General features: G+C 41.7%; 3 protein-coding genes across 13 annotated transcripts in view; 2 read left to right on the top strand and 1 right to left on the bottom strand.

Moving 5' to 3' along the window:
* The window catches only part of sash1b (SAM and SH3 domain containing 1b), a 60,589-nt gene extending 57,351 nt beyond the window's left edge, over positions 1-3,238 (top strand). For 9 of the 10 annotated variants that reach the window (XM_017302431.2, XM_017302430.2, XM_008399058.3 and 6 more), the window contains 2 exons: positions 243-374; positions 2,613-3,238. In XM_017302431.2, coding sequence (XP_017157920.2) covers positions 243-374; positions 2,613-3,238 — 758 coding nt within the window. Of the gene's footprint in view, positions 1-242; positions 375-2,251; positions 2,272-2,612 lie in introns of those variants that run through there. The other variant, XM_017302432.2, reaches the window with a different exon arrangement.
* A 915-nt stretch (positions 3,239-4,153) lies between these two features.
* Positions 4,154-7,445, bottom strand: ddo (D-aspartate oxidase). Its single transcript, XM_008399066.3, has 4 exons — positions 7,274-7,445; positions 6,208-6,316; positions 5,949-6,125; positions 4,154-4,949 (listed from the first exon to the last, which is right to left on the bottom strand). The coding sequence occupies exons 1-4, from the start codon at positions 7,443-7,445 to the stop codon at positions 4,391-4,393; spliced, it is 1,017 nt and encodes a 338-aa protein (XP_008397288.1). The 3' UTR covers positions 4,154-4,390.
* A 26-nt stretch (positions 7,446-7,471) lies between these two features.
* zbtb24 (zinc finger and BTB domain containing 24) lies at positions 7,472-15,507 on the top strand. 2 transcript variants are annotated; one of them, XM_008399069.2, is made up of 7 exons: positions 7,472-7,602; positions 10,636-11,434; positions 11,536-11,703; positions 12,068-12,151; positions 12,240-12,323; positions 12,431-12,512; positions 13,240-15,507. In XM_008399069.2, exons 2-7 carry the CDS (start codon positions 10,672-10,674, stop codon positions 14,096-14,098), a joined length of 2,040 nt encoding a protein of 679 aa, XP_008397291.1. In that variant the 5' UTR covers positions 7,472-7,602; positions 10,636-10,671; the 3' UTR covers positions 14,099-15,507. The 2 variants fall into 2 exon arrangements, with proteins under 2 accessions (XP_008397291.1, XP_008397290.1); XM_008399068.3 differs by lacking the exon at positions 7,472-7,602 and adding an exon at positions 8,594-8,772.
* The last annotated feature ends 2,478 nt before the right edge of the window (positions 15,508-17,985 follow it).

Below are 17,985 nucleotides of genomic sequence, written 5' to 3'. Positions count from 1 at the left end.
ATTCGGTCCTTCATGTCTTTGATGTCTTTCTATGCTTCCTTTATGTCTTAAGTTTCCTCCTTCACGTGGTAATTATAGTAAAGTTCTGTTTCTTTAAGAAAAAAATTACTGAAGCAAATAACTGAATTTGGAAAATTGAATTTGGAAATTGTGTATGTATAAAAATATTCACACGCACAAGCAGATGCTCGGATATAAATGTGACACTAATGTGACTGTCCGCCCCCTGCTGGTGGCTGCAGGAAGCAGCGACCCCGAGCGGAGCGCCCAGTCCGGGCCGTCCCAGGAGAAGCTGCTCCTGGACCGGCGCGGCGCCCTGGGCGACTCGCCGCGGGACTCGGGCTGCTACGAGAGCAACGAGAACCTGGAGAACGGTAACGACAGCCTGACCCGCCTCTGAGCCCTGTCCTCTCTCCTTCAGCCCTCCTCTTCCTCAGTCTAGAAACACTCCGGAGGCTTCTCTTCCTCCTCGACGCTCCGGCATTCCGACCCACCAGCTTCAGCTTTCACGCTCTTCCCGAAAGACTTTGTCACCATTTACCGCCGATGCTCTTCTTCCCCCGGTTTTCTGCTGCTGCGCCACTTTGTCAGGCAGAGCTAAACTAAACACTCGATGACGGATTTCTGTTTTCATGAGACTAGAAGTTCAAGGTCAACCTCGAAAACCCTCAAGCGGTCTAAATGTGGAGCAGCTTGCAGGTTCTGCTCAGCGGTCTGAGCTCTTTTCTGCTTTCGCTGCAAATAGAGATGTTTGAACCGCCGTGAGAGGAGAGTGTTTAATAATCGAGCTTTTGTTCGTGTTTTGTTTTACTTTCTCTTAACTTTCTCGTAATTGCAGTACATACTTACCGTGAGTGCTTGGCCTATTTACAGCTACGGGGCGGGTCAGAAGTTTACATACAGTCGTCGCTGACATGAATCTTGTCGTTTCAGACTTTAAGTAGTTGAACTGCTCCTTTTTTAGGTTGAAATTATTAACCAACTCAAATGTAACGACTACATGAGCGAATTTTCAAAACGAGACGTAGGGCTGCAGCAAACGATTATTTTCAGTATTATTCTGACGATTAATCGGATAAAAATAGTTTGACATGTTTAAGATTTTTCATTTTTATACAATATTAGAAAAACAAACGATTAAAGTAACAAAATAAATGCATTTTTTATCAGAAAATAAACATTTTATTGCCTAAAGTTGAATAACACAGCATGCCACTTCAATATATTTGAGTTTATAGAGCAGCAAGATTGAACTTGTGCAGATTAGAAAAAATCTCACAATAACAAAACTGCCATCAGTTCATATTAGCAACATTAATTAAAGTTGTACAGTCATTCAAATGTCATTTCGATGTAGAATCAAGAGCCTGAAACCTCTTGAGTTTCTTGTTCTGCGACTGTGTAAACCTCTGAACTGTACATCATGCTTACTGTGGTTGTTTGCTGGAGTTTGCTAACTGTTAAAACATAAACGCTTGTATTTATTGTAAAAGAAAAAGATGAAACGCTCTGAATGTCACCGTGTCGGCTCGGCCTCACCCGTGTTCTGCTGAGATTCTGCTTTTCGTGTGTATATTTTTCTAGTTTTGTGAAATGTCATGTTGCACAATATTTTATCATGTGCCTGAAAGCTGCTTGGTGCAGTGGAATTAAAGTATTTTACTTCATAGTCTACCTGTCGAAATGTGGCATTTTTGTATAACTAACTTGTAAAATGCACTAGAACGCAGAGCTGATGTGACGTTTTGAGTGAAAGTTAGACGGTTCTTCCAGAAGCAGCTCGGGTTCTGAAGTGGGCTTCTGTCGTGGTTGAGCGTGAGGAATAAACAGCTCCATGCTTCACCACACCGGACTTCTCGCCTTTTCTTTCACACATCATTCATTCCAGCTCTCACCGCTTGGCCGCTTCCTTTTTGCAGCTTCTCCGTGTTCCAGCTGTGGCGTTCTTCTGCGTCTCATAAAAACATTCACACTTCTTGAAGTTTTTCACATTTTGTTGTGTTACGGCCACGTATTTCTACGTACTGTATGTGATGGATCAACACAAAGTGAATTTTTGACTATCTAACAGTGAGACATGCAGCAGTATGTCTTACTGTACAGCAGTATGTCGTACCTCTACAAGGTAGAATCACCATGACATTTATTTCAGAATTCTGACTTTTGATCATGGAGGATTAAAGTCAGAATTCCGAGGGGGGAAAAGCCCCATCCATCTTCCTATTTTTAACCAGTTTTCTTGTCTCCACAGCATGATGCTGCCGCCACTAAGTTCCAGTCTGATAAGCTGAGTGAGGTGGAGACATGCTTGCTCTTTTTATTATTATTATTATTATTATCATTATTATTATGGTTATCAAATTTAAAGTGGCTGAATACAAATCCAAGTCACGCTTTTCAGATTTTTATTTGCAAACAAATGTTTGTTTTTCATCCACCCACCCCGCATTGGTCGTTTGCACAAAATCGAAGTAAAATGTGTAAAATTTGTGGCTTTAACATGACAAAATGTTGGGAAATGGTTGGAAAAGTTGCAAGAAACTGTTGGTACAATGTGTAAAAGAACCGGGTGGCACCTCCATGATCCACACACACTTCCCTTGTTATTCCAGGACGGCTCAGAAAATCCGCTGCATCCATCAACAGGTCTCCGTCTGGATTTGAGACCGGTCACATCCCGCCCCCCGATCCTGTCCTAATCTCCCCTTCGCTGTCTCCTCTCCAAACCAAAGCTCCGCTCCCCTCCGTTCCACCGTCTATCAGACTCCAGAAGAACTGCTTTGGCCTCCGGAACTCTAGAAGTCACAGCTGCACAGAGCTTAGAAGAAACCCGGCAGCCGTTCAGATGCGGCACTGCGTCTCCCTAAAAGCTCTCCAGAAAGATCAAGAGAGGAAACCCCCCAACCCTAAAGACTGGGATCTGCCCACCGCAACGCCCACCCGGCCCCCACAGCGCGCCGTAGACCCTCTGGATGCGTGCAGAGCGTCTAACCCGGTCAAACGTCAGGCATTGGCCCCTAAACAGGAAGAAAAAACGGGGAGCAGCATTCAGTTTCACCAAGCTCCAGAGAAGTTAAGTCGGCCAGATTCATTCAGAGACTTCTTCCCGACAGAAACCACCTGCAGGCACGAACGCACCGATCAGGTCTCTGCAAGTCGCTCCGTTTCTGCCGCTTCAGAAGCTCGACGGCTGAAAATGAAAAGAAATGCCAAGGTTTCTACGCATTCAGTAAATTAGGAGCAAAAATGATTCCAGTTCCAAAGAGTTTACCCAAAACTGGAACCAATTTGTGCTAAAGTTGAGATTTCACGTGCAATAAGGAAACTTTTAATTTTTTGTAATTTTTTTTTGTCTTTGCTGCAGCTGTGTCTGGATGTGGCTTTTCTTTGATTTAGAAAAATGGAATCCGTTCCGAGTCCAGCTGCAGCTCAGCAGCATTTCATCTGACATCGCCGAGGTTCATAAGCTTCAAACTTGGAGAATGCTTGTTGCATTCAAGTAAATATATCTTCCCAGATGAGATGAATGAAATGTTTACAGTGCGTCCTTTTGGATGAATGTTTTATACAAATGTAATGACGCTTACAGAATTCAGACGTCAGCCGCAGCATCACATGACTCATTTCCTGTCTGTTTCCCACAATTAGTGTTTTATTGTAAATGGCATGCAGCTTACTTGTTTATTAATTTAAGTAATAAAGTTTGCTTTATTAAATATGTTGTATGTAAAAGTACAAGCACGCTGCTAAGGGTCTGACATTCTGTAAAATCTCTAGAAAAATCTCAATTTAAAATATTCTTTCCAGATTTTACTGCTACAAAAATATTCTGTTTACAGCTAAATAAGCCGGTATGAGAATTTCATAGATTTTCATTATGCTACAGTTTAACAAAGTTATCCAAGTAATTATTCTTTTGATTTCCCAGTAAATTAGTACATTATCAAAAACGTTAAACTGATAAATGGCACATATTCATTACAGATGTTTCGAGCATTAATTTCACTTCATTTTTATATTTTTAAATTAGAATCTTGTATAAAATCTTTTTTTTTAAAGTATTTTTAATACAATAATGTGACAAAGGCCCACATAATCAAGGTGAGTCGACAGTTTGGCAAAAGGTCAGTGATGGTTTAGTGGAAGGAAAAAGTATTTCTCGTTTGTTTTATTGCACAGAATGTTGCACCCTTTCGCTGTCCTTCACTTTATATTTTTTTAAAAAGCTGGTTAGTCAGCTACCTTAATGAGAGACGGCTGGTGCTCCTACGCTTCTTTGCAAATGGAAATATTTCCAAATATTTTTTTTATGTGTGGGGATATTATGTGGTGATAAACCAGGATGTTCTGTCTCTAGTAAAGACGTGTTTTAGTGCCGTACTAGTTTAGCCTACAGCTTAGCCCGAGGCATTTCTTTCAGGCACTGTCTGACCAGCCCCAGGGCGTCCAAAGCCGTACCCCAGGCAATGGTGACCCCCCAGCCCCCGTGGCCGTAGTTGTGAACGACCGGCACGCTTGTGCGGCCCTGCAGGAGCATCCTCTCCCTCTCCACCCTGGGGTTCCTCCTGCTCGGCCTCAACCCGACCCACTCGCCCAGAACCTTCGCTTTCTTCAGGGACGGCTCCAGCCTGCTGCAGCGCTCCAGGATGCTGGCGCTGTCTCCTCTGTCCACATGGAGGCGCCAGTCTCCCTCCTGTCTCGTCCCGCCTATGGTGACGCTGTGGACGCCGGGGTAGATGTAGGTCTTCCCGTCCCCGTCCCTGATGAAGTGCGTCAACCAGGGGGCCTCCACCTGGAGGACCTGGCCCCTGACTGGGTACACGCCTGGGTCTCCCACCAGCGCTTTGGAGCCGAGACCGGAGCAGTTGACGACGAGGTCAAAACCGTCACCTAACTCCTGCAGGCTGCTGACTCTCCTCTGCTCCACCCGGCCTCCTGCTTTTCTAAACCTGCAGGGAAAACGAGCAATACTTCATGAGGCTTACGTTACAGCAAGTCTGTAAGATTTTAAAGGTGACCTATTCCTTGAACACTTTACCGTAGATCTATACAGAAAATGTTTGTTCTGTTTTTTTTTTTTTTGCACAAAATCATTTTTAGATGAGATTTTAGTCTGGTTAGTTCTGCCTGTTTAAATCTCCTTCAGATTGAGCCGTTTTAGGGCCTCCTGCCACTTTAAATCCAAATAATGTCCTGCTGGCCACGTCCCCAAACTCAACGTTTACACACTCGCATGAAAACGGCTGCAACAGATGTGCAATTAAACAACCCTACATCTTTATTATTGGTAGTAGTAGCAATATTTTAGGTAACAATATAGCAAAACATAGACAAAGCAAACATTATGGGATGGTAATGAGGGGAATGAGGAATGTTGTTCATTCTGCTGCAGGTTCTGGATTGGAAGTGCTCGGTATTGATATGGGCAGAGCTCCAAACCGTACATCTTTGAAAAGCAAAAGTGGTGCCTCCTGCATATTCAACTAGAATGCAGCAAGTGATTTCTAGATGGCAAGTCGACAACATAACACTTCTTTTCCAGCAGCCATTGTACAGCGGATACAGCAGTAAAACTGGCTGACCAAATGTGCTGGAGCTCAGCTAGGGCTGCCTTGTTAAGGGGTTGCTAGTTAAGGGGTTGCTAGGTGAGGTGCAACACCTGCTGATTTGTGATGTTACACTTGGAAGGTTTTTGAAACGGGACATTTTCCAGACGCCAAAATACTTGAGCTTGTTGCCAAAAACGGTTATGGTTTTTTGACCCGTTTTTAGAAGCGGTAGAAACCCAAATATATGTACAATAATGTAAGGTCATTTTATTTATATAGCACATTTTCAGCAACAAGGCAATTCAAAGTGCTTTACATGAATTAAAAGGAAATACGAACAAAATGACGTGTAAAATGTGGATTTAAAGATCCCCTTTAAATCAGCTAAATAGGACAAACCTCTCCTCAAGCCAGGGAAGGTAGCTGGAGCATTCACATTTTACAGTAGTGAACACTTGTCCAAACTTGTGGTCTGGAAAACGTTTCAGTTCACGGTCGGTCATGGCTCTGAAGCCAATCACCAAGTCGGACCAGTACGGCTCCTTGGTGGCTGGGACCTCCTTAAAAATCTGCCAGCTGTGAAAGAAACGAAAGCAAAATGAATGAATGAAAATTGACTGGTGATTTTTTTTTTCTGTTATGATCTATATAATGGTACCCAGAGCTGAGTATTACGCCGGCATCTGGAGCGTGCTGGGATTGTGCGATAGCCAGAAGGTGATCAAAGCTGTCCTTGAACCAGCGGCGTTGTCTTTCCAGAGGAATATCTGAGGGGGGGGGGGAGATGTGCAGTAAAATCATCAGTTTCAGCTTTTACACATTTTAACACGGCACATCAAAATTCACCGTGTAACAGCGGAAGGAAAAATATCTTATTCGGTCCTCTGAGTCGATACTTTGTGGAACAATGTGTCTTTTGGGGTTTGTTTCTTCTCTCTAGAGTAATTGACTATTTTTTACAAACTGGCTCATGATTACTCAGGCTAGATGAAGGTTAAGGTAAGGTAATGTTATTTATATAGCACATTTTCAGCAACAAGGCAATTGAAAGTGCCTTGAACAGTTTGTACAAACATCCGTTTGTCTCAGATTCTAAATTAAATTTAGACCTGGGCTTTGACTGGGCCAGTCTAATATGAATTTATCTGTAGCTCTGGACTGAACTAACACCTGAGTTTTGAGTCTTCTGCTGCCTCCAACGGCCTCCATCCCTGCTGAAGAACAGAGTATTGTCCTTTATTAATCAGATGGTAGGGAAATTCACAAAATATAATCTATATCTACTGTATGTTAAAGTACCCACTAAAATCTGATATAGGACATTTTTAAATACATTCAGTTCTTTTGTACAAGGTCATATGTGAGAAGAGACGACTTGTTTATATAAATATGGCACAAAAATGGACATTATTGCTGAGAAATGATGACATTACTGAAAACAGACATATCTATAACACTGATATGTTGAAAACAATCCACACACCATCTGTTGTACACAAGTTAAATCTAATAGATGCTTGAACTTCAGATTAAATTGTTTCATTCATGGGTAGCAGAGTTACGGGGGATAGTACTGACAGCCTTTTTCTGGTTTTTAATGATCATAAAACATAATTTTTCTACCACTTTAGACTAAAATGAACAACTTTGCTTCCATCCTCCCCCCTAAAAAAGTAAGTTTTGCAATGTGACAAAATGTGGAAAAAGTTGAAGTCAACTCGCACCTGGAAATGGAGCCGCAAACACGATCCCGGCAGCTCCATCACTGGTGGTGTCCGGGCTGAACTTCTCCGCCAGCAGCGTGACCGAGCAGACGGGCAGCGACTCCGCGATGCAGACGGCGGTGGAGAGCCCGACCACCCCGGCCCCCACCACGACCACCCGGACTCCCGTCATCTCTCACGGCCGCAGGCAGCAGAGGCGTCCCGGTTTGCTGAAACACAGACCTTTGCTTTGACTTTTTTTTTTTTTTTTTTATCGGCCCAAGTTAATCCTCAACTAGGAGTTGCGGTGTAACTGATCCCATTCAAGAACCAACAACCAAAACGTCACTGTGAGCAACTTTCTCCGTGATAACGCGATAATCATCGACAGCGCGGCCATTGAAATGTCATATTTATAAAACGACACCTGCCGGCATACATCTGCTGTGCTGACACATTAAGCACAAAAATGCTTCCACGACAGGAGAAATGTTTTTCAGATAGATACCAAACGCCGAAGGGAGAGAAAACGATCCACAGACTTTCTGTTTTGATATAGTATTTATCCAAGTTCTACAACGCTGAAGTTGGCCTCCGATTCGCAGCTTCTGATTTTTGAAAAGGGCCATTCCGCTTCATTCAATCTGGACTGGAGCAGGTTGTTTATTCTATCGATCATTTTCACCATCCGTCTTTACGCATAGCCCATTTCATAAATTATTTTCATAAACGACAATCACAGATTTTTCCATAAACATTTCTAGTTACTCAAAAATACTTCAATCATAGTTACTCACCTTGTTCCTTTATCGACTGAAGCTAAACTTGAGTTGCTTTTCAGACTTTTTCTGTAATGCTGTTAACCTTTTCACGTACACTTGTATTCTGTTACCATAGGTACTTTCAAAAGAAATTATCCAAAATAAAAGCATTTAACATACATTACACAACGGTAACTTTAATTACTTGGCTTTTACAAGTCAAATAAAAATTGAATACTCAACAAATGTAAAAATATTTGATCTCTGTTTTGTTAAAAAATAAAAATTAAAAAAAATCAAGCATTTTTTTTTATGGACTCGGAAGCTTCAAATCCGAGGCTAACTTCAGCAAACTTTCCCATCTTACATCCGGGATGACCATCCTTCGGTCGCGAACGTACAGGTCCTAAAGGCGGTATAGCCAGCAAATATTGGTTGTATAAAATGCAACATTTAAAATACAAAAAGAAAGTTACTTAGAAAAAAATATCCCTGTTCTGTACGTTCAGGGATCGCGTTTGCTGCTCTATTTCCAGGTGCGAGTTGACTTCAACTTTTTCCACATTTTGTCACATTGCGAATTTGTGGTTAAGGTTGCGGACAAACGTTACTGTTGATCTACAAATCATGCATCGTTTTGTTGTCCATTCATAGAGTTTGTGTGAAGCCGATCCTGAGCATGTGTAGATCAGCGCACCGCAGATCACGCGTTACATCTCGCGATAAACGAGTCGCTTTGACACACTGAGTTCAGCGAAGGTAAGGTCCTTAAAGCTCACTAGTTTTAGTTACATTGCGGCTCTCAGAAGTCTGCTGAATGCGTTGCTAGCAGCCATTCATTATAGAACATTAACACAACCGTATTCATAGCTGTGTTAGCTGGTTGCGGCTTCATTCATGTCAGCCTGGGATGCATTGGTTGAAAAGGCTAGCTTGATTGCTAACTGTCAAGGCTTCAATTAATCTCTTAAACATTTATTGCATCATTTGAACGCTGCTAATACAATACAACAAGCATTGAAACCAAGCAATGACTAAATGTATCAGTTCGGCTTTGTTGTACCAACCTCAGAGGAGTCTACTACGGAGAGAAGTTGATCTGAAAAAAGGATAATTTCTGTATGGTGAAGGAGAAATTTTGAAGCTAGTTAAATCACCATGGCAACAGAGCGCAGAAGCGACTTCAGAGCAATTTTCTCGATATTTGCTAAATCCTTTTTTGAATATTAAAATAACCTAACATCTTGTGTTGATTATCTGCGTATAATTTATGATGTATGTGCTGAAACTCCAGTACTTTCCCCCCCCTGTCTGTCAAGAAGCCTGCAGTTTGGTCAATCCTGAAAACACATTTGACAAGAATATGAAAACACAGTTGAACAAAGTAAAAATGTTAAAATGAAGAAAGAAAGCATGATTCTTTAACACTGGACATTAAGATGTATGTCATTTAAAGCAAAGTGCTTCATGTAGAAAACGGGAGAATGTGTTGTCTCACAGTTGAACTGCAAGAAAACCTATTATAAATTCCATCCATCCATTTTCTTGCACCCTTGTCCCTCAGTGGGGTCAGGAGGGGTGCTGGTGCCCATCTCCAGCCAACGTTTCGGGCGAGAGGCGGGGGTCACCCTGGACAGGTCGCCAGTCTGTCGCAGGGCAACACAGAGACACACAGGACACACAACCATGCACACACACACTCACACCTAGGGACAATTTGGAGAGGCCAATTAACCTGACAGTCATGTTTTTGGACTGTGGGAGGAAACCGGAGTACCCGGAGAAAACCCACGCATGCACAGGGAGAACATGCAAACTCCATGCAGAAAGACCCCAAGCCGGGAATCGAACCCAGAACCTTGCTGCAAGGCAACAGCTCTACCAACTGCGCCACTGTGCAACCCCCTATTATAAATTGACTTATTAAAATGTTTTAACATTATAAAATTTAACATTTATATCTGAAGTGTTAGAAAAAAGACTGTTTCTTTGCTGTTACAGAAAACAAGTAAAAATGTTTTTTACACAGGTGGATAAAGTAGCCCAAAATTATACTAAATTAAGAATAGCACTATTTTAACATATTTTACTTAAGTAAAAGTAACAAAGTAGCTATTCAAAAATTACTCAAGTCAAAGTAATAACTTATTTGGCAAAAAGGCTATTCATAATTGAGCAAAACATCAAACATTATATATTTAAACATTACATCATCAGACAGACCAAAATATAAAGTTACATGTATTTTATGGTATATTAAAGATAAAAAATGAGTTATGTAAATAACATAATTAGAAAGTAACAAAAGATAAATCAAGCAGAAGAATATTTTTTTCCAAATCAATTTCTTTTAATATGTTTAATATGAAATTTTAACAAAAACTACAATTGTTTGGTGAATTTCTGGTTAAAGGAAGGAAGAGTATCTAGAAAACTCAAGTAAAAATAGCTTCATAGTAAAATTACTCAAGTAAAAAGTACAATGTAGTAAAAATACTCCTGAAAGTAAATTTTTTCCATAAAGCTTCTTAAGTAAATATCTAGCCTGCATATTGGGAAGTTATAAAAAGTGCAACAAAGGAAGATGCACGCAATTACCTATTTTTCTTTATTGTTCTACAGGATTGTTTGCTAAACAAGTTTCTTCTGAGGGAGAAGATGTCTGTGAAAGAAACGGCTTCGTCGTCCTCCATCATCCCCCTGCGCTCTGACGAGCATCAGCAGAGTATTCTGAGCAAATTCGACAAGCTACGGAAAAAAGACCTGCTTTGCGACATAACTCTAGTGGTGGAGGACGTACACTTCAAGGCTCACAAGGCTCTGCTGGCAGCCAGCAGCGAGTACTTCTCCCTCATGTTCACCGCAGAGCAGCCGGTCCCGCGGTCCACCTACAGGCTGGACGGCATGGCGGCGAAGACGTTCGGCGCGGTCCTGGAGTTCATCTACAGCGCCCAGGTGTGTGTGGAGGAGAGCTCCACGGAGCAGCTCCTGGCCACGGCTCAGAGGGTAAAGGTCAGCGAGCTCGTCCACGTCCTCGTTGAGCTCACAGACTCCACAGGCACGAAGGACGAGAAGACGCCAGACAGAACCGAGGCAGCGGACCTGTCGAAACGCAAACGAGGGCGGCCAAAGAAAAGCGCAGGTGGATTCCGTGACGGCTCAGACGATGTCCAGGCTGCAGAGGGTGACCCTGCTGAAGACCACAACACCGGATCTGGCCAGAGGCGTCAAAGCAAACGTAAGATAAGGACGCCGGTTAAATACAAGGGCTACAGGATCAGCGGTGACGGAGCAGGAAGCAAAGAGCCGGGGGGGAGGGGCTACATGAGGAAGTACCCCAACACTGAGGCGCGATGCGACGACTGCGGGAAAGTCTTCAAGCACCATCTGTTTTTAAAGATCCACCAAAGAACTCACACCGGTTGTTTACAGATTTCATTCAACAAGTCTGTGACCAACAGTCCTGACGCTTGCTCTCACTGAACTTTCTCCTGTTTGTGTCCCATCCCGCTCCCCATCCAGGAGAGAAACCATTCCACTGCTCCGTCTGTGGGAGGAGCTTCACTCAGAAGCACACCTTGCTGGCTCACCAACGCATTCACACGGGGGAGAAGCCGTTCGTTTGCGGCATCTGCTCAAAAGCGCTTTCCACCAAACACTCCCTGCAGGAGCACATGAACCTCCACGAAGGTAGAGCCACAGCGCTTTGCTCCGGCTTCATCAGGGCTCTGAGTTTCAGTTCATCATAAAAACTACGAGCCTTATGGTTTTCTGTTAAGTATACTCTGAAAGTAAGGTTTTTAAAAATACAAAAAAACTTCCACTTTGTAATAGTTGCATCTCGGGTTGGGCATTTATCGTATCGTTTATCATTTATCATGATAAATATCTTAATTTGATTGATTAAAATAAATTCCAATTAATGATGGGTTTTTTTTTTAAAACTTAAAACTGTCCTTATTGTTGGAATTATTAGTTTTACTATCTTCTCCACTGTTCAATAAAAGTGTTAGCATTTTGTTCCCCATTTTAATCGACTTACTTGTTTCCACAGGACAGAAATCCTACGACTGTGATAAATGTGAAAAGACCTTCACTCAAAAGAAACAACTGAAAAGCCACTACAGAGTTCACACAGGTAAGAAAATACCCGCTAAGCACGCTCATGCTTGGTGTTATTACTTTTCACATCACTTTATTTTTTTCTCCTTATTTTTAATCTGAAGGTAAATCGTTACCAGAGTGTGATCTGTGTCATCACAAGTTTATGGATGCAGCTCAGCTGAAGAAGCACCTCAGAACTCACACTGGTAAAATAAAAAAAAAAAATTAAAAAAAAATCCAAACGATTTCTTCATCTTTCTGTCCAGAAACCAAGCGTCATTTTCACAGCGTGCGGAAACTTTGTTTTCCACAGGTGAGAAGCCTTTCACTTGTGAAATCTGTGGCAAATGTTTCACAGCCAAGAGCACGCTGCAGACACACATCATGATTCACAGGTGAGGGATGGAAGTTGTTACTGATTTATTGGCGGTCTAGATACACAGATATCCAACGATTACACTCTCCAGTTATATTAACGCAGACTGTGACAACTTCTGTTTACCCCGACTGTTCAGCTGCATTGTTCTGTTCATCTGCTAGCTCTATGGTTTAGTGTAGAAATTATGTAAAAAGGGTTTTTATATCAGGATAGTGTAAAATATCTGATATAAGACTTAAGATTTTTTATTTGTCGCTATGTTTCTAGAACATAGCAAAATTGCAGTGGTACCCTCAGTGATAAATAGATAAATAAAATGGATAAAAGAATAAATCATATAAATAGTCATAAACATGAAGGAGGCCTCATGAATGTTTGACTGTTGTCATGAAGTGTCACTTAAGAAATAATGACACTTTTAATGCAAAGTTGACAATTTTAAAGGACTTTTAATGCAACTTTTAATGTGACTTTGCGTTAAAAGTGTCGTCATTGACCAAATCACCTGTCATGACAACATACCTAAACATTCATGTAGCCTCCTTTATGTTGATGGCAGTGTCATGTCACCCCTTCAAATAAAGTGTTACCAAAAAACCTAATTAATAGAGTAGTACTGTAAAATATTGTGATAAAACTTTCAGTTCATATCACCTACCTCTAATATTACACCAGCTGTAATGTTGTCATAAACAATCAGTGCTTCATGTTGACTAAAGCCTTTCTGTTACGTTCCTGTTCAGAGGTGAGAAGCCGTATAAATGTAGCATCTGTGAGAAGTCTTTCTCAGACCCCAGCGCCAGGCGGCGCCACATCGCCTCCCACTCTGGGAAGAAACCCTTCACCTGCTCCTTCTGTGGCCTGTCCTTTACCCGGCCGGACAACCTGAAAACGCACACGAAGTCTCACAACAAGGAGAGACCCGCCGCCACGGCGACCGAGGCCTCACCAGCCGCGCCGCCGGAGGAGCCGCGCAACGTCCTCCATCTGCAGCCATACCCGCCGGCGCTCAGCTCTGAGCAGGAGATCCAGCTGGTGGTGGCTGGCGAGGTGAACAACATCAACTTCGTTCCGGGTCAGGATCAGGAGATCAGCCTAGTCGCCGCTGACGGAGAGACGGCGCAGTCGGCCCACTCCAGGGTCACCCTCCTGGCCCAGCCGGCGGGGCCGATCCAGAACCTGGCGCTGGTCGCTCAGGGAGACGCCGCGGCCCACGCCCCGCAGGTTCACTCCATCGGCATGTTGGAGAGCCACCAGCCGGAGCAGATGCACGTCATCACCCTGAGTAAAGAAGCCATGGACCAGCTGCAGGCCCACCACGGCCCGCCGCATCCTCTGCAGATAGCGCGGCCCCTCCAGGTGATGCAGCAGCCGCAGCAGCTGGCCGTGGCGCAGGAGAGCTCGCAGGTTCACAGCCAGGCCATCCACATCAGCAGCCAGGTCAGCCAACCGATCTCCATCAGCCAGACCAGCGAGCAGATCTCCAGCCACCACATCCAGGGGCAGACATTCCAGATCCAGGCGGGGACCGTGTCTTACCTGTACACCACTGGCCTTCCCCAGGACAGCTCAGAGGAATGCATTATGCAAACTAAGATGTGAAGGTGCTAACAAACCGGTGCTGCTGACACGTTTGTTGTTATGGATGGAGGCGGATCAGAAAGTTGGCCTGTGCTCAGAACAAAAACGAAATGGAACATTTTACCTGTTCAGCTCATCGATAATAATAATGCGGAGACCTTCTTAAATGTTAAGATTACACTAAAAGAATGGAGACACCTAATCCTAATCAATAAGAAGATTACCATAAGGTCTCTCCGTACCCTTAAAAAGTCTTAAATTGATGTATCTAAAATTAAGGCCTTCAAATTTTCTTTAATTGATTGAAAAACAATAAACTGTGATGAAATACATTCATCACACATCTTAAATTTTGTGGTGGCAGAACAATTGATCTCATATTAAATTGTTCTGCCACTCCATGGAGTGCATATATTCCTGCTAGTGCACATATACCATGGAGTATAAATGCTAGTGGTATGCTAGTGGTATACTATATACCACTAGCATTATTTTTTTCTGCCAGGACTTTATTGTTGTGTAAAACTGAGTCTTGTAGACATTTTCATTGCTTTTCATTGCGTGACTGTCTAGGTTTTAAACATCTATCATGGGGAAGTGCTAATTTATCTGGACGATGTTCATCTTAGCCATTGGCTCAGTTCTGTGCCTAACCAATATTGTTTATTTATTTGTGATTTTATTTTGTACATTTCTGTCTTGAATCAAGTCTTATATTCTATTCATAATGGTTTTGAAAATATCTCTAAAAGTCTTACATTTAGTTGGTGAAACTTGCAGAAACCCTGTGTTATTAATAAGCTTTGTATCATTTGACCTACTTCCCCAACAGTCACATTTTGGATAGAAAATGAAATGATCAATTTGGCTAATGACTCTAAATATGTTCTTTTTTTCTTTAAAGTTGTGATTATGCTGATGTTTTAAAAGTTAAAGGTCTGTATTTTGTTCTCATTTGGATACACTATTAAGGGCCTGTTCTTGGTTTGCTCATTATATGCAGGCGCCGTCATTTTCTCAGTTGTAACTAACAGATAAACTAAAGAATACAATGTTAGAACTCAGAGAGCTTAAGTCTTGAATGGAAAAATGTTTATTTGTAAGAAATAATCTGGTGCGATTTGAAAGACAACACAAAAGTCTTTACAGGAAAATAATGATGCCGTAAACTAATAAATATAAACATTAACATGTTTATATTAAAAATGAATAGAAGCAAAAATATATAGAAAGAACGATGTAGCCTGAACTTAACAATCTTTGTACAGTGCCTTACAAAATAATTCATGACCTTTTTCTGTCTTTTTTTTACATTATAACCACAATCATCATTGTATTTATTGGGTTTTATGTGATTGACCATCCAAAAGTGGTGCATAATTGTAAAGTGAAAGAAAATTTTTGTTTTACTAATAAAACTCTGAAAAGTGTGGTGTGCATTTGTATTTTTCCTGTCTGAGTTAAAAACTTTTTAGAAGAGGCTTTTGTTGCAATTACAACTGTAAGTCATGAGGGTATGTGTATATTTTACAGCCATTGGTTTGTGGTGTGCCATTCAGCTCAAGGACGTTTGGGTCAGGAAGCAGGGCAATCATCCAAAGCGCTCTAGCAAGTCCATCTCTGAGTGGCAAATGGAGATTTTGGAGTCTGGACTTAAATCTGATTAGGATGTTGTCAAATAACTTTAAACGGGCTGTTCATGGTCAAAAACCAACCAATGTGTTTCAAATAAAATCATTGTATAAAGGATAACGGACCACAATTCCTCTGAAGTAAAAAGAGCAGTTGTAGCCACCAAAAGTGTCACAAACAGCTATTAAATTATGGAGTTCCTTAATAGGGTTTTTTATCCCCCTTAATAAATGAGATCATTATTTGGAATATTTAAATGAAACCAAAACAGACTAAATCTTTAAGGACGCACTTTGCCAAGAGTCCATTCGGTCTTTCTGTTCTGGGATGTAACCCACCGCTTGCTGTTTCTGCTCTCTGGGTTATTGGCAGTGCTGAAAACTCATGAAGTGTTGAGTTTGTTTTGCTGCCAACGTCCAGGGTCGACTGCTGGCGCTGCCAAAATGTCCTGAGCAGACCTGGGACAGAAATAGAACAGGCATGGAGGTTTACTGCAGAACACAAGTCGAAGTTAAACAAAAAATCTTCAAGGTATCTGATGATATTGAGAACTTCATTATCACCTCTCTTCAACGGGAAAAGCTCAGAACATTAGGTTGAGATTTTGACTTTGAAGTACGCTCAAGGCTCTAGCTAAAGCCTAAAAACTCCCACTCATATTTGATTGAATATATTTTAACAATTTTCTCCACAAGTTGAAAGATTTTGAGCAGTCCCTCCCTTATACTTATTTAATTTACAGCTTAAAATGGACATACCACATGTTAACATAAATAACAGTTTTGAATATAATTGAGGCTGCACAGTGGTGCAGTTGGTAGAGCTGTTGCCTTGCAGCAAGAAGGTTCTGGGTTCGATTACCGGCCCCGGTCTTTCTGCAGGGAGTTTGCATGTTCTCCCTGTGCATGGTGGGTTTTCTCCGGGTACTCCGGTTTCCTCCCACAGTCCAAAAACATGACTGTCAGGTTAATTGGCCTCTCCAAATTGCCCCTAGGTGTGAGTGTGTGTGTGCAAGGTTGTGTGTCCTGTGTGTCTCTGTGTTGCCCTGCGACAGACTGGCGACCTGTCCAGGGTGACCCCGCCTCTCGCCCGAAACGTTAGCTGGAGATGGGCACCAGCAACCCTCCCGACCCCATTAAGGGACAAGGGTGCAAGAAAATGGATGGATGGATGAATGGAATATAATTGAGTAATTATATAATCAATTCAAAGGTACATTTGCAAAACGATAAGAAGTATCAAACATCCATGTAAATCTTTAAACATAAAACAGGCAAAGTACATAAAAAAATAACACTGAAAAATTATATATTTTTTCAATAATACAACACAGGAGTGCTGCTGCCGACGGCTAACAGCAGAAAACTGATGCTCCAGTTCACAAAGGCTCACCACCAAAATTGGACAATATTAGACAGGAAAACTGTAGCTCTGCTGTAGTCAAACTTCTTAAAAGTTTGACATGTTGTGGTTTTGAAGAAGGTATTTTGCCTTTCCGTCCTCTTGAACCAATCTATCCATTTTGCTCCACACAACTCCCACTCCCTGGATAAATGGATATGAACCCAGTTGAGAATCTGTGGCAAGACTTTTAGTGTTCACAGACACTCTGCATCTAATCTGACTGAGTTTGTGTCTAGATGTGCAAACCTGGTAGAGACTAACAACAAAAGGCCTGCAGTTGTAATCACAGTGAAACATGGTTCTTCACGTGTTTGTTTGGTCCTAATGAGAAAGACTCACCACTTCAGCCTCTGGTGGCTGAAAAGAGTAGTGCAGCAATTTATTTCACCTGTACTATGATCAGACTAACAATAAATCGAAACCTTTTTTCTTTTCTGTTCAGCATTTAGAACTTTAAGAAGAAAATCTTCCATATCAGTCTTTGTAATTGCTACAGTATTTGTCTTTATTTTGATAATCAATTGTCTCGCATTTCAATTAATATAATATAAAGAAAAGGACTTCTCAGTTTCCAAGAAAAATCGGAATCGCAATGAACTTTTTCCACACAAACTAGGAGTTTGAACTCAGTGCCTCCTCATTTGCTACATGTAATGGTTTACTATTCATTCTGTTCAAACCCTTTCAATGAATGACTTGTGAAACTTTTGTTTCAGTTTTAGCATTCAGTTTTCTTCAGTTTTTAGCATCTTGACTAACCCATTCAAAAGTTCTCCAGATTGACAAGACCATGAGCACGTCTAGTCTAAATGTTCTTGTCCAAAATGTTTATTTTCTCATGTGGATTCTAATATAAGTATACAATCCCTCCT

This window comes from Poecilia reticulata, chromosome 22 (genome assembly GCF_904066995.2).
Source record: "Poecilia reticulata chromosome 22, P_reticulata-male-v2, whole genome shotgun sequence".
Lineage (NCBI taxonomy): Eukaryota > Metazoa > Chordata > Actinopteri > Cyprinodontiformes > Poeciliidae > Poecilia > Poecilia reticulata.
This window is presented reverse-complemented; position numbering and strand designations above follow the sequence as displayed.